This window comes from Hyla sarda, chromosome 5, assembly GCF_029499605.1.
Source record: "Hyla sarda isolate aHylSar1 chromosome 5, aHylSar1.hap1, whole genome shotgun sequence".
In the NCBI taxonomy this organism is placed as follows: Eukaryota; Metazoa; Chordata; class Amphibia; order Anura; family Hylidae; genus Hyla; species Hyla sarda.
This window is the reverse complement of record NC_079193.1, coordinates 215,981,201-215,996,377: the sequence shown is the minus strand read 5'-3', so window position 1 is coordinate 215,996,377 and position 15,177 is coordinate 215,981,201. Positions and strand designations below refer to the sequence as shown.

Below are 15,177 nucleotides of genomic sequence, written 5' to 3'. Positions count from 1 at the left end.
TGCTTCTGGCTATATCTAAAGATTGAAGGGGGCCTCAACACATGCGTCTGTGGGACACGTTATTACTAGATTGATAGTATCTAATCTATTATTATTTATTTTTTTAAACTTAAAGATCTCAAATTCTGATGGAACTAGGCCAATTGGAGGTCTGGGAAAAGCTCCATCCAGCAGCGATATGCTTCTAAAATTGGCCCGTACCACTCCGTACTACAAACGTAACCGTCCCCACATCTGCTCCTTCTGGGTAAAAGGAGAGTGCAAAAGAGGAGAAGAATGTCCGTACAGGTAATGAATACAAACGCATAGTTTTCAGTCAATTACCATTAAATTACAGCTATTTCATAGCATAACTGTAGTTGATACTACCCATATTTATCAATCTGCCTGAAACTGTCTGCTTTTGCTCATAAGATATGAAAGCTGAGGTGGGATTGGTTGCCATGGGCAAGGTCTGATTTGGTTGACAGCTTGGCGTAGAACTAGCGATTGCAGTGGGTCTTAGAAGTAAGACCTGGTGTGATCAAAGCTTTTGACATATCTGGGCAACATATCAAAACTTTTAATTTTTTATTTTTTATTTTTTTTTCATGTTTTATAGTAACCCTTACAACATTTCAGCATTAATTCAGTATGAAGGCATTCAACTATTATGTTCCCACTTGTTCTAGCTTTTGTTCATTGGCAGCGTGTGCATCAATTGATATTGACTAAATATTAGCAATTTTTTTGTTTGCCTTTCAACCTTTTAATTTTCATAGACACGAGAAACCTACAGATCCCGATGACCCTCTTGCAGATCAGAATATCAAAGACCGTTACTATGGCATTAATGACCCTGTAGCTGACAAGCTCTTGAAAAGGGCTTCAACAATGCCACGTTTGGACCCCCCAGAAGACAAGACCATTACTACTCTCTATGTGGGAGGATTAGGTGACAACATCAACGAATCAGAGCTTAGGTGCATTTTATTTAATAAAATAACACAAACTTCATAATAGTTTTTTTTAAATCTATAACTTTCTAAAATGTATAAACATCATTTTTTGTTTTGTTTTTTTTTCCACAGGAGTCACTTTTATCAGTTTGGTGAAATAAGAACAATTACCGTAGTTCAGCGTCAGCAGTGCGCCTTTATTCAGTTTGCCACAAGAGGGTCGGCAGAATCGGCAGCAGAGAAATCGTTTAATAAGCTGATTGTTAATGGTCGTCGCCTCAATGTCAAGTGGGGAAGGTAAGCTGTTATGTGTAAATTCTCTAGAGCAGTGTTTACCAACCAGGGTGCCTCCAGCTCCAGATCAGTGTTTTTCCAAACAGTGTGTCTCCAGCTGTGGCAAAACTACAGCTCCCAGCATGCCCGGACAGCCTTTGGCTGTCCGGGCATGCTGGGAGTTGTAGTTTTGCAACAGCTGGAGTCACCCTGGTTGGGAAACACTGCTCTAGAAGCATGAAGACAGATGGTGCATAATGTAGCCCAGAGCCAGACAACACTACACAGATTACACTATTTGGCTGCATAAATTATAGCTGTGTGGATACTGATCGCATAGAATGCATGTGCTGGATACTAACTGTTACCTTTCAAAGTAGAAAAAAATAAAATAAACAAACAATTGATCAGCACCTCCTACTAAAACAAGGTATATGTACAGGTGCACTCTGCTATGGTTGCAACACTAATGCAAACACACAAAAAGTACAGAAGTACGGTTCCCTAAACAGCAGATAGCTGGGAGCACTGCTTTGTCACTTCTCCAGAGTGATGGATGTTAGTCTTATTTTCCACCAAATTTGATGTGCTTGAGCTTTTTGTGACAATAAGAATGAGCTAGTTTGAATGTAAAATGCTTTTTACATTCCCATTCCCCCCCCCCCCCCCCCCCCTCTCACACACACACACAAAAAGCTACTTTGGTAGTGTACTTCTTGGTTAGAGATCATTGACTGCTAGACATGCCTCTGTGATTTATTAAAAAACATTTGGCTCAGATGACAAATTGTAAAAGGGGGTGCAACATTGGACCGCTATCTAAGCATTTCTGATCACGCTGTTATGAGGTGTTGGGAGTAGTGGTTATGTGAGGGCATGGACTTATGGCAATCGGATACCGGACACCCCAGACAGACTACTAGTATGAAGAATAATTTGATCCAGCAAAGAATCATGTGCAGCTCCCAGTTTCCTTTTCACCATCCAAACAAAGGGGACTCCTTCATTATCCCTGTCTCTACCCAGTCCATTTGGTGTCACAATGCCCAATAAATGTCCTGCCATAGCCAGCCACTGTCGCTTTCATTGGCAGTGGTGTTGTGAATGGGAAACCTGAACTGCTACAGACTGGAGCCATATCTTTAGAGATAAATCTAGATTCTGATTGGGATCCGACCACAATCTGGAATATGTAGGCCTCGTGGTGAACGCTTCAATACTACCTTTGCTGTGGAGAAGCACACTGCCCCAACTGGTGGTGTGAGGATCTGTGGAGCAATCGCATACAACAGTCTCTCATGAGACAATAACAGCTCCGTGGTATGTGTAAGATATCCTGCTCCCAAATGTTACCTCTCGTGGTCAGGCCTCCAACTGGCATTTAGCAGCAAGATGATGATCACCCACACACAGCAAGGGCGTGTAGGCCAGGTGCAACATCTGTGGGTTAATGTTCTGCAGGATGCCATGTAGAACCTGTATGCCTTCATGCCCAACCATATTTCATTTTATTTCCAGGCTAGAGGCAGCCCAACAAGGTACTAGAGCCTTCTTTCAGTTGCAGTTTTCCCCAATAAATCATTCTTTGGCTTTAACCTTGTAATCCCTTATATTCACACACATAACTTATATATATTTTTTTTTTTGTCAGTGTATTATGGAAGCCTAACACATGTAAACTATATTTGGTTTATGCTTGGATTTTGTGTTGTAAATAGAACCTGAGTTGTATATGACCTTTTGCATGTCACAAGATTGATAAGTTGTTTCTGCATTTCTTTTTGCAGGTCTCAGGCAGCTCGAGGGAAAGAAAGAGAGCGAGAAGGCATTACAGATTCTGGACTGAAACTAGAACCTGTTCCTGGATTACCTGGAGGTATGTCTGATTTAAAACGGAACATGTTTCGTATTACTGTATTTGTTACTTAAAGGGGTTGTCAAAGGAATTGGTCATCACTTATGGTGCCTCGACCACAAGTCATTGGGGTGGGCCCCAGTGGCTTCTGCATGCTTTGCTTGCCTTGATTGATAGATTTCTCCCTGTTTGTGTGTAAGGAGAGGTCTGTCTTTCAGGGCTGGTGTGCGGTGGAAGGCTGCCTGGGACCACTCTGATTACTTGGATTTGGGCGGCATGAAAATGATGACATGTCCATTCTTAAAGCAGAAAACAAATCGTAGTTAGGACCTTCCATTAACATCAGTAAGATTTCTATTTCACCAGAATTCCAGCAGAATTTCTACATGAAAATTCTGCAGAAACCTGCCACTGGTTTCTGCTTGGAGAAGTAGAAGATTTCTGCTTTTCATCATTTTTCTTGTCATTTCCTCAGTTCACCCATTTTTCCAAACTAGGACTTTTGTTGACTGGCCCAAAAAATGTCTATAACATATGCAGCTCCTGGTAAACTGCTTTTAAGAATGTTGCACTTTGAGGCAAAAACCTGGTGTCAAAAACCACAACCTGACTATTTAATCTTTACATTTAAAGTTTTTGTAGTTACATACTTTGTAATGTTTTGGTGTAAATCTGTTTTTATTTTTCTTTAAGCCTTGCCACCTCCACCTACGGAAGAAGAGTCCTCGGCAAACTATTTTAACCTTCCGCCGAATGGGTCATCTGCTTTGGTTAACATTGCACTGCCGCCACCTGGATTAACTGCTCCACCCCCAGGTACATTTTATGTCTTAACATAATATTATGTAGTTTTAACCACTTAAGGATCAAGGGCGTACAGGTACTCTCATGGGAAAACCAGTCCCTGCTGCTCACCGGGCAGGGACCAGACCGGGATGCCTGCTGAAATCATTCAGCAGGCACCCCTTGCAAACCCCTGGGCCCCCCACACCCCCACCCATGTAGAGAATGGGGTTGTCCTGGACATTCACCCTTACCCAGCATGAGTGAGGTGGCACAGGTGCCACCTCACGATCAAGTGATTAATCAGTCGGAACGACCGACCAATCACTACTCTGCTGGGCGGTGATAGGGGCCGGCAGTGTTCTCCCACCTTTGCCTTGCCCGGCGGGGCTCCCCCTCAGGAGCAACAGGAGCCGGTGGGAGCAGCGGCGGCAGGCCTCACATCCTGCAGTTGCTTAGCAAAAACTCTCAGCATGCACAGCCAAATGGATTTCCAACTACAGCTCCCAGCATGCCCTTTGGTAGTCTGTGCATGCTGGGGGTTGTAGCTATGCAACAGCTGGAGGGATATTTTTTCTATGAAAAAGTGTGCATCTAGCTGTTGCATAATTACAACTCCCAGCATGCACGGACAGCCGAATCGCATGCTGGGAGTTGTAGCAGTGTGCCTCCAGCTGTTGCAAAACCACAACTCTCAGCATGCCCTTCGGGCTGTCAATGCATGCTGAGTTGCAGTTTTGCCAAATGTGACTCCTTCTCTTCTGAGCATTGTAGTGCGCCCACAGTGCACTTGACGCCTACACATGGGGTATTTCCATACTCAGAAGAGATGGGGTTACAAATTTTGGGGGGCATTTTCTCCTATTACCTCTTGTAAAATTTGGGGTAGCGCCAGCATTTTAGTGAAATAAATCAATTTTTCATTTTCACGTCCACCTTTTAACGGAAATTTGTCAAACACTTGTAGGGTGTTAAGGCTCACTGGACCCCTTGTTACGTTTCTTGAGGGGTGTAGTTTTAAATTATTATTATTATTTTTTTTTTTTGCTGTTCTGGCACCATAGGGGCTTCCTAAATGTGACATGCCCCCCAAAAACCATTTCAGAAAAACTCGCTCTCAAAAATCCCACTGTCTCTCCTTCCCTTCTGAGCCCTCTAGTGCACCCAGAGAGCACTTGACATTCACATATGAGGTATTTTCTTACTGTGTCTACAATAACATGCAAATGTAAAAAAAATGAAGATTTTGAATCTTCTCCTTCACTTTGCTGCTATTCCTGTGAAACACCTAAAGGCTTAAACGCTGACTGAATGTTATTATGAATACTTTGGGGGGTGCAGTTTTTATAATGGGGTCATTTATGGGGTATTTCTAATAAGAAGGCCCTTCAAATCCACTTCAAACCTTAACTGGTCCATGAAAAATCCAGATTTTGAAAATGTTGTGAAAAATTGGAAAATTGCTGCTGAACTTTGAAGCCCTCTAATGTCTTCCAAAAGTAAAAACACGTCAATTTTATGATGCAAACATAAAGTAGACATATTGTATATGTGAATCAATATATAATTTATTTGGAATATTCATTTTCCTTATAAGCAGAGAGCTTCAAAGTTAGAAAAATTCAAAATTTTAAATTTTTTCACCAAATTTTGGAATTGTTCACCAAGAAATGATGCAAGTAATGATGAAAATTTATCACTAACATAAAGTAGAATATGTCACGAAAAAACTAATCTAGAAATCTGAATGAAAGGTAAAAGCATCCCAGAGTTATTAATGCTTAAATTGACAGTGGACAGATTAGCGAAAAATGCTCCCGTCCTTAAAGTGGTACTCCGTTGGAAAACTTTTGTTTTCCCCCTAGTGATGCCAGAAAGTTAAACACTGGTAAGGGGGGGGGGGTAGATTTGGTGACGGTTTTCCTTTTAAACCCTCCAGTACTTATCAGCTGCTGTTTAATGCAGAGGAAATTCTTTTCTTTTTGGATTTCTTTTCTGTCACGACAGTGCTCTCTGCTGACACTTCTGTCCATGTCAGGAACTGTCCAGAGTAGGAGCAAATCCCCATAGCAAACCCCTCCTGCTCTGGACAGTTGTTGACATGGACAGAGGTGTCAGCAGAGAGCAATGTGGTGAGACAGAAAAGAAATTAAAAAAGACAATAATCTCCTCTGCATTATACAGCAGCAAGTACTGGAAGGATAGGAAAAGTACTTTACAAATCTATTTAACTTTCTGGCACCAGTTGACTTTAAAAAAAAAATAAAAATAAAAAAAAAAGTTTTTCACCGGAGTGCCCCTTTAATTTATAGTAGGGTCTTGATCTAGTGTTAAGTGTTTTGTGTGTGTTTTTTTAAGCAAAGTCTCACAAATAAACATGGAAAAGATGTGCAGAGGGGAATCAAAATTCAACAGGTATAGTAACAGGCCAATGGGTCTAGTGTATATAATTTAACCCTTTTGAACAAGCAAAGTTAGTTGGGGGTGAGGACAGGGAGGAAGGGGGGTAAACCACATAAAGTGCATGTGTTTTCCACTGGGCTATGATAGTTTTGCTTTCCGAGGAGGCTTGTTATGTCGTCTGAAAAAAATAACAAGCTTTCTGAAACCTTAATTTTAAGGCTGGGGGCTCCATATGTCTCCACAGTGCTGAAATGCAGGCCCGTGAAGCATTGCTCAGGTCTTACAGGGATGATAGGATTTATAAATCATCTCACATTGGTATATCTGGAAGAGCACTGAATCCTAAGTAAGATTGAAGTCTGTGAAGGTGGAAGATATCTTCCAAACCCCTTCACAATGAGGTGATAAAGGGACATTTACCACAATCCCTCCAGCAGAGGGGCAGTGACCGTAGATATCATTTTATTACCCCAGGTGGGTACGACCTCCTGAAGGCACCTAGATATGAAGGAGCTATGTGCTAGTTGGAACAACCTTAAAGAGGTACTCCACTGGCCAGCATGGAACTAAATGTTTCGAAAGCGGTTTTCGCACTGCAGGGTTCGGCTACGCCCACTCAATGCAAGTCTATGGGAGGGGGCGTGACAGCGGAGTACCCCTTTAACCACTAAGTATTATGTTTAGATCGTGGTCCCAAGTATCTGGAAAACAAGATGGGGACTGAGACTGATGCAAAGCTTTAAAAAAAATTTTTAAAAAGTTTAGACGTTTTAGTTCTAGGGGAAAGTATTTTGGGAGGGTAAAGAGGGAAGGAAAGGTAAAGTTTGTGGGGTTTCTGTGCCCATACTCATAAAGTCTTCAGCCAATGTTTTCCTGATTAGTGCCCATTTTTAAAACACTGGGTCTCTGAGCCCATGAGAAGGCCCGGTTCAGCGGGGAAGGGTATGGGGCAAAGTCTCTGTTGGATAGGAACTTTTGACATTACTTTTTAAGGTAGAAAGAATAGTGGGGTGGGGTGGAGGGTAATCTGGGAAGAATTCTGAGCTGAAGAGGAATTGCGTAGTTAGCTAGGTTTTGTATTCTGCCAGTACTGGGAACCATTCCTTATCAAGGTCAATAAACACATCACAAGGCATCCAGTAACAGCATTACATTTTTTTTCTTTTGCAGGATTTAGCCCACACATGTTTCCACCTATGGCTCCACCTCCATTCCTCCGTGCACCTGGCCATATTCACTATCCCTCACAAGATCCACAGCGCATGGGAGCGCATACGGGCAAGCCGAGCAGTGCCTGAGGATTTTAACTATAAAGGAATGCCACTAACAAATCAGTGGCAAAGAAACAAGAAGTGTGAAGAGACTTCTTGTAACCTTGTAGCTGCCACAGAGGGTGATGGACACCAAATGTATAGCAATCTACTACTAATCCATCTAGTAACAGAAGTGAAATGAGGACACTTGTATGGAACATATTGGCTTTTAAGGGTACAGTCACACATACCGCATCCGCTGCGGAATTGATGCTGTTCAGCTATTTATTTGTATTGATTTACTAGCATGAATTCAGCAGCAGTTAAACCACAGCAAATACAATACCTGTGAATGTACCCTAAAATTGTATGTATGGGTTTTTGTTTTCTTTTTTTTTTTTAAATAAATTTTTAAAATTTAAAATTAATTTTTCCTATACTCATCTCTGGAAGTATATTTTTAGTGTATGAAACAATATTTCTAAAGTTGGCTATTAGACAACAAACTTAAAGAGTACCTGTCATCATCTAAACTTTCCCTGATCCACCTTCCCATCTGTCCCCTTCTCTAACTATGCCTATCCCTGTGTTCATTGAGGTTTAAAACTCTGTGGCAATACCTTTTTTTATCCCTCTTCATTAGCTCAGGAACACTGACTTTCTGAGGGGTGAAAGGAGGTGGGTCCCAGCAGGCATGATGTCACATGAAGCTTGGCTGGGACTCTGCTTCTGCCAGTCTTCCTGTATGCTGCTCTCCCTCTGCAGCAGTGTTTCCCAACCAGGGCACCTCCAGCTGTTGCAAAACTACAACTCCCAGCATGCCCAGACAGCCAACAGCTGTCCAGACATGCTGGGAGTTGTAGTTTTGCAACAGCTGGAGGCACCCTGGTTGGGAAACACTGCTCTGCAATGTGTATACAGACTAAGTACAGGGGAGGGATGGCAGCCTCTGTCTCTCTCTCTCCTGTGTCTCTCTGCACTAAAAAGTCAATGCTGAGAACCAGGGGCGGTGGGAGCAATTACAGAGGCAGTAATTAAGATGAATGTCAGGGGGTGGGGGGCACAGAGCAGGGAGTGCAGTGAGATAATACAATGTATAAGATAATGTGTGGTGAGGGGCAGGGAGAACACAGAGCAGGGGGAGGGGGAGGTGACTGGCTGTTATATGAGAGGCATGTGCAGGCTTGTAGCTCACAGGCTGGGAGCGAGTCCTGAGCTGAGAATACTGAACTTCCGGTGGAAGGACCAGAGCCCTTCAGCATTAGTCCTAAAAGCTGTACACTTAATATGAAAAGCATAGGATGCTGCTTGCAGACCAGGCATAGAAGAGTGACCCCTAGTGGCCAAAAGTATAAAATGAAAAAACTGGTATAAATATTAATATTTAATGAAGATATATTACAATATCTCTTCATTAATGATTATGAACAACATATTAAAAGTTTTTGTTGATGACAGGTACTCTTTAAAACCTCTTAGTAACATGCTCATATATACAACCAGGAAGTTAGACTGCCATGATGAATTTACGATGATGTGATGGCACAGGTTTGGCAGACATTTGTTGTATCTTAGCCTTCTTTTCCCTTAGATACTGCTAGCAATACAGAATCTAGCTTCTTTCACTTCATTGCATGGTCCCTGTGACACTTGGGACCAACAATGGGCCCCAGGTCTGCATTCTCAGTGCGCCTGTTAGGTTTTAACAGGCATTATACAATGCAGTACATATATTTTTTTTGCTGTATTATAGAAGCAATCATGTTGTTGCATGATCAGGTTCATTAGTAATACAAAAAAGTGCTCATCCTGTAAAAGTGTTTCCCAACCTTTTTCAGCTTGGGGAACCCCTCGCCTACCGAAGTTGACGAGCAAAAAAAGGAAAAAGCCCTGCAATGCACAATATCTGTGGGTATGTAGATTACAGTGCTGCTTTAGACAGCAACTCAAAAATGACGTCTTCTCTAATCAGCGTTGTTCCCTTTTCTTCTCAATGTGGCATGCCCATCATGACAATTTCTTCCAGCCACAATTCACTCTTAAACCTGCAAAACAAATCTATTCGGCTCTGCACTTTTTTTTTACATAGGTGACAGAGGGGTGTGGAAGAGTGTACATTGGTGGCAGAGGGGTGTACATGGGTGATAGAGGGGTGTACATGTATGGCAGAGGGATATAGAGGGGTGTACATGGGTGACAGGTGGATGTAGGAGTTTGCATGGGTGGCAGAGGGTTGTAGAGGAGTGTACATGGGTGGCAGAAGGGTGTAGAGGAGTGTACATGGGTGGCAGAAGGGTGTAGAGGAGTGTACATGGGTGGCAGATGGGTGTAGAAGTGTACACATGGGTGACGGGGCATAGGGGGTGACGGGTGTAGAAGAGTGTACATGGGTTGCAGAGGGGTGTAGAGGCACGTACAGGGGTGACAGATGGGTGCAGAAGAGTACATGGGTGACGGGGACGTAGGGGTTGACAAAGGGGTGTATATGGGTGATGGGTGTAGAAGAGAGTACATGGGTGACGGGGGCGTAGAGGGTGACGGGTGACAAAGGGACAGAAGGGTGAGTAGGGGGTGACAAGGATGTGGTCTAAGGGATGGACAATGGAGAGTGAACATGGGTGACGGGGATGGACAGGGGTGACAGAGGTGGACATGGATGACAAGAGGGTGACGGGGGTTAAAGGGGTGGACAGGAGTGAAAGAGAGGGGTGACGGGTGAATAGGGGGGTAGACTGGGGTGGTGGTCAAGGGGGTGGACATGGGTGACGGGGGTGGACAAGGATGACAAGGGATAAAAGAAAAGGGGTGAACATGGGGGGGTGACGGGGTCAGAGGGGTGAATAGGGGGTGGACATGGGTGTCAGAGGGGTAGTCTGGGGGGGGGTTCAGAGGGTTGTCAAGGGGGGGGGAACAGGGGTGGCCAGGGTGGACATGGAAAACGGGGGGGGGGGGGGTGGACAAGGGGGTTAAAAGGGGTGACCAAGGGACTGAGGGGGGGATAGGGGGGGTGGACATGGGAGACGGGGTCAGAGGGTTGACAAGGGGGTAAAAGAGGTGTGAACATGGGTGACAGAGGTAGATGCGGGGGGTTGAACATGGGTGACGGGGGTGGACAGGGGTGACCAAGGTAGGGGTAGACGGGGGGTTGAACATGGGTGACGGGTGAAAGAGGGGTGGTCAAGGTATGGATGACAGGAGGGTGGAGACGGGGGGTGGACAAGGATGACAAGGGAGGGGAGACAGAGGGGTGAATAGGGGGGTGGGGATGGGGTAGATTGGAGGGTAGGTGAACATGGGTGACAGGAATAGATGGGGGGGTGGACAAGGGTGACAGGGGGTGGGGATTGGACAAGGTTGAAAAGGGGTAACAGAGGGGTGGAAAGGGTACAGTACCTTAAGCAAGCTGGCACGGGAATCATGTGCAGCTTGCAGTTCCACGGCATCTTCCCCTCTTGGGTGTAGCAGGGCAACATTATTGGCTGAGTGGGACGCAAAGAGACGCTGTGTGCGCAGTGTGCACGCAGGCTTCCCTTTCCCCCTGTGGCGGCATGAGTCACAGGTGCGCAGGTCGGGGAGGGAAATTTAAAAAAAGAAAAATTCACTGCAAAATTCTGCGGCACCCTGGCAGTGCCGAACCCCGCGGCACCATGGTTGGGATTCACTGCTGTAAAACCACAAAGCATCAAACAGCCGCAGCAATAAAATAAAAAAACTATCCTCCAATTTGAAATGTACATGTTGATTACACAGAATGTGTTATACAGCATGCACTGTTTATAAAAAATTGATATTCCACCCATCCCCAAAATATTAATTTGTACAAATAAATTGTGTACCCCCAAAGAATTGCTATTAAAACATACTCACATACTTGTTCAACAAACATAGTACTTGAACTTACTCTATACACTGTGGGTGTCAGTTGCTTTTGGCAGCCAACACTCATTGTGAATTACCAGCATTTTAAGTCCGACGCCTCTCGCTGCCTTTCTCAAGCTCGCATCTAGTGATTATTTTGAGATACAATTGCAGGGTGCTGATTGTTTTTCATGGTCACCCAAAGCCTCTGTGGAAGCCATATCAGAACAGCCTGTACTACATTGAAATGTATAAGCAATCACTCAATTGCTTATACAAGTGTAAGAGAAGTCCTTCACCTTAAATGGGCTAATGTACTACAACATATTTCTAATAGAATTCAATTATTTTTTGGTGGTTAAAATATTGTATTTTGCTTTTGAAATCCGGCCACTAGGGGTCTCCCTCCTAGTGGCCATCTGCAGCCTGCTGTGAAGTCACAGCTGAATTTGGACCGATCCCGGACGGGCATCTGTCTGAATTCAGTCAGCCTGTGCTCGCCTCCTGCCTGTCTTTTTTTATTTTTATTTTTTTTATTATAAATTTTTATTTATCCACATATACAAAACACACAAATACATTCTTTATACCTCCGCCTCCCCCCTCTCAGGCTGGCATTGGGACCCTTACTATCAACTAATCTCTAATTTTCCCATAATGACTAGAGATGTGCGAAGTTACAGTAATTCGATTCCTCACAAACTTCTCGGCTCAGAAGTTGCTGACTTTAGAACTGCATAAATTAGTTCAGGTGCTCCGGTGGGCTGGAGACTCTCTCCTAGGACTGTATCCACCTTTTCCGGAGCACCTGAAAGCTGAACTAATTTATGCAGGCTAAAGTCAACAACTGCCGAGCCGAGAAGTTTGTGACAAATTGAATCACTAACTTCGCTCATCTCTAATAATGACCACATTTTTTTTCCTTCATTCTTAATTTTCTATCCTTGTATAATATTTCTTCATATTTCTTTTTACCTTGTTCACAAGACTTATCCATTCTTTTTCTGTTGGTACCTCCGGGACCATCCATCTTAGTATCATCACCTTTGCCAACCCTATTATTTTTAGGATCACATTAACCCTATCCCCAAAATTACACTTTTCGCTTCTAGCGGGACAGTGATAGTAAAATCTTTCACAATTTTTTTTTTTGGACTCACTCCCAAAACTCTCTGACTCTCCAACATTCCCACATTAGGTGCATTAGATCTGCTTCTTCTCTCTTGCATTTACGACACATCGCATCTTTATGAAGACCCATTTTCTCTAAGAGTTTTGGGGTATAGTACACCCTGTAATTCAATTTCCAAAAGGATACACAATGATTCATATTTACTGATGCCCTCTTAACTCTTTTAAAGACTTCGTTCCATTCTTCCTTCGTTATGTTCCCAACTTCCTCTTCCCACCTCTTTTTACACTTGGCTTTCTGGGCACTCCCAATACCATTCACCACATTTCTATACACACTCCCCAATAAATTCTTCACTTTGTCCCTTTACACCCCTCAACCAGTCCACTATCTCATGTTTCAATTTTCCACCTTGGCTTTTCCTACTCCTTCACCCATGCATCTTTTACTTGAAAATAGGCAAATTTCTTCTTTTCCTCTAATCCAAACTCCTTGCAAATCTGTGTCCATCCCTTCAACTTCCCCTCTTCAAATAAATGTGAAATCTTATCAATTTCTCTCCAATTAGTGAATTTTTTGATTTTCAAATAAACTTTCATGTATGTGATTTCCCACAATGGTGTAAATTTTAAACTCCCTTTTACACCAAGCATTTTCCTAAAATTTAACCCATCACAAATCTAGTGCTTTTATACCATTCTCTTTTTTTAATTCTCTCTTACCTAATCCCCCACTCTCTAAAATCTCCCAAATATCCTCCCTTTTAATTCCTTTTACTCTAAATATCTGTCAATAATTCACCTTCTGTGTAGCTACGTAATAGTAATAAAAAATTAGGAAGACCTAGACCCCCTTTCTCCATTGGATGGTTCAAATAACTCTTAAGCCAGGCTTTTTTCCCACCTCATATGAACTCAGTTATCCTTCTGTCAATCTCCTTGAAAAATGTATTTCTGATCCCTATCGGGGTAACCCTTAAGTAATGCAACATGGCAACCATTGGCAACAGTACCATTTTCACCAAGGCGATTCTATCTGCCAAGTTTATTCTACATCTTACATTTATTTACAATTTTTTCTTTCAGCAGAAACCTAGTTTCTCATATTCTTGGATATTGTTTGATACTGTTACTCCCAAATATTCAAGGTTCTTGCCCAAACTAAGGATTTTAATATTGCTTATTGGGTTTACTATTGGTTCATCCAGTGGGAGAAGTGCAGATTTCTTCCAATTTATTCTGAACCCTACTTTCCTCCCAAATTCTTCTACCCCCATTACTCCTGGGACCCCTTTTTCCGGATTGAGCACTAACAAAAACTACATCGTCTGCATATAAAAGGGTTTTTTGCTCACTCCCCTTTACTCCAAATCCTTCAAAGCTATCAGTACTTTGAATTTTTAAAGCCAGTGGCTCCATAAACAATGCAAAAAGCAGGGGTGACAGAGGGCACTCCTGTCTCGTCCCTCGACTAAGATTAAAACTTGGGGGTAACTCACCATTTATTTGAATCCTAGCTGTGGGTTCACTATAGATGGTTTGAACTCCTGATAAAATTATTTCCTAAACCAAATGTACCCAATACCTTAAACAGGAAGCCCATTCCATCCTGTCATATGCCTTATTGGCATCAAGAGACAGAATGGAACGGGGCCCCCACACTCACTCTGCATATTCTAGATGAATCCTGGGATGAATCCTTTCTGCTCCTCCCCTACTACCTGATTAATTACCCTGGCCAACCTCACTGCCCATATCTTTGAAAAGATCTTACTATCACCATTGAGGAGCGAGATTGGCCTAAAGGCATCCATTTCCCTGCTATCCTTTCCCTTTTTAGGTATTAAAATAATTACTGCATCAAGCATGGATGGAAACAACTTTCCCACCCTTAAAGATTCATGAAATACTTCCAAGAGAAAATATAACGGGGTCTCCAAATCTCCTATACACCTCAAACACAAATCCATCCGAGCCTGGTGCGGAGTTCCCTGACATTTTCTTAAGTGCTTTGTGCATTTCTTTTACTGTAATTTCTTCATTAAGACCTTTCACATATTCCTTGCCCACCTTCGGAATTACACATTTTTCCAAATACTCCTATTTTCTCATCCTCTTCTACACTTTCACTCTGATAAAGTTTGCGATAATACTTCGTTGCTATCTCCTCCATCTCTTGTTTCCCATAAACCATCTTTCCCTATTCGTCTAGAATTCCTTTAATTCCCCTACTTTCCCGTTGATGCTTCACAATTCCCGCTAGCCATTTACTAGATCTACCCCCTTCAGTAAATTTCTTTTGCCCCCAGAATAACAATCTATGATGTGCTTTTTCCCTCAAAAATTCCTGATATATTTTCTGGGATTCCTCTAATTTTTCCATTGCCTTGGGGTCTCGACCCTACTGAAGGCGATCTCTGCTTCCTCCACCTGTTTAATCAAATTCCTCTCTTTTTCCTTGACTTTCTTCCTAACCCTGCTTATATTCCTATACAAACAGCCCCTTAAAAAAGGCTTTCAAGGCATCCCACACAATAAGCAGGCTAGCTGTACCTTTATTATTTTGCCAAAATTCCACTAGTTCCTCTTTAATTCCCTTTGTGACCTCCTCTATTTCCAACCAGTGGGGATGAATATTTAATTTCTTACTCTGATTCTTCTTTCCCTCATATGTTTAACCCAA

At 42.8% G+C, this 15,177-nt stretch overlaps 1 protein-coding gene across 4 annotated transcripts in view; it reads left to right on the top strand.

Moving 5' to 3' along the window:
* Positions 1-7,907, top strand: part of RBM22 (RNA binding motif protein 22) — a 64,279-nt gene extending 56,372 nt beyond the window's left edge. For all 4 annotated transcript variants that reach the window (XM_056521113.1, XM_056521111.1, XM_056521112.1 and 1 more), the window contains exons 6-11: positions 116-288; positions 762-962; positions 1,071-1,235; positions 2,999-3,087; positions 3,760-3,882; positions 7,423-7,907. In XM_056521113.1, the coding sequence (XP_056377088.1) occupies positions 116-288; positions 762-962; positions 1,071-1,235; positions 2,999-3,087; positions 3,760-3,882; positions 7,423-7,550 (879 nt within the window). In that variant the 3' untranslated portion in view covers positions 7,551-7,907. The remainder of the gene's footprint in view (positions 1-115; positions 289-761; positions 963-1,070; positions 1,236-2,998; positions 3,088-3,759; positions 3,883-7,422) is intronic.
* The last annotated feature ends 7,270 nt before the right edge of the window (positions 7,908-15,177 follow it).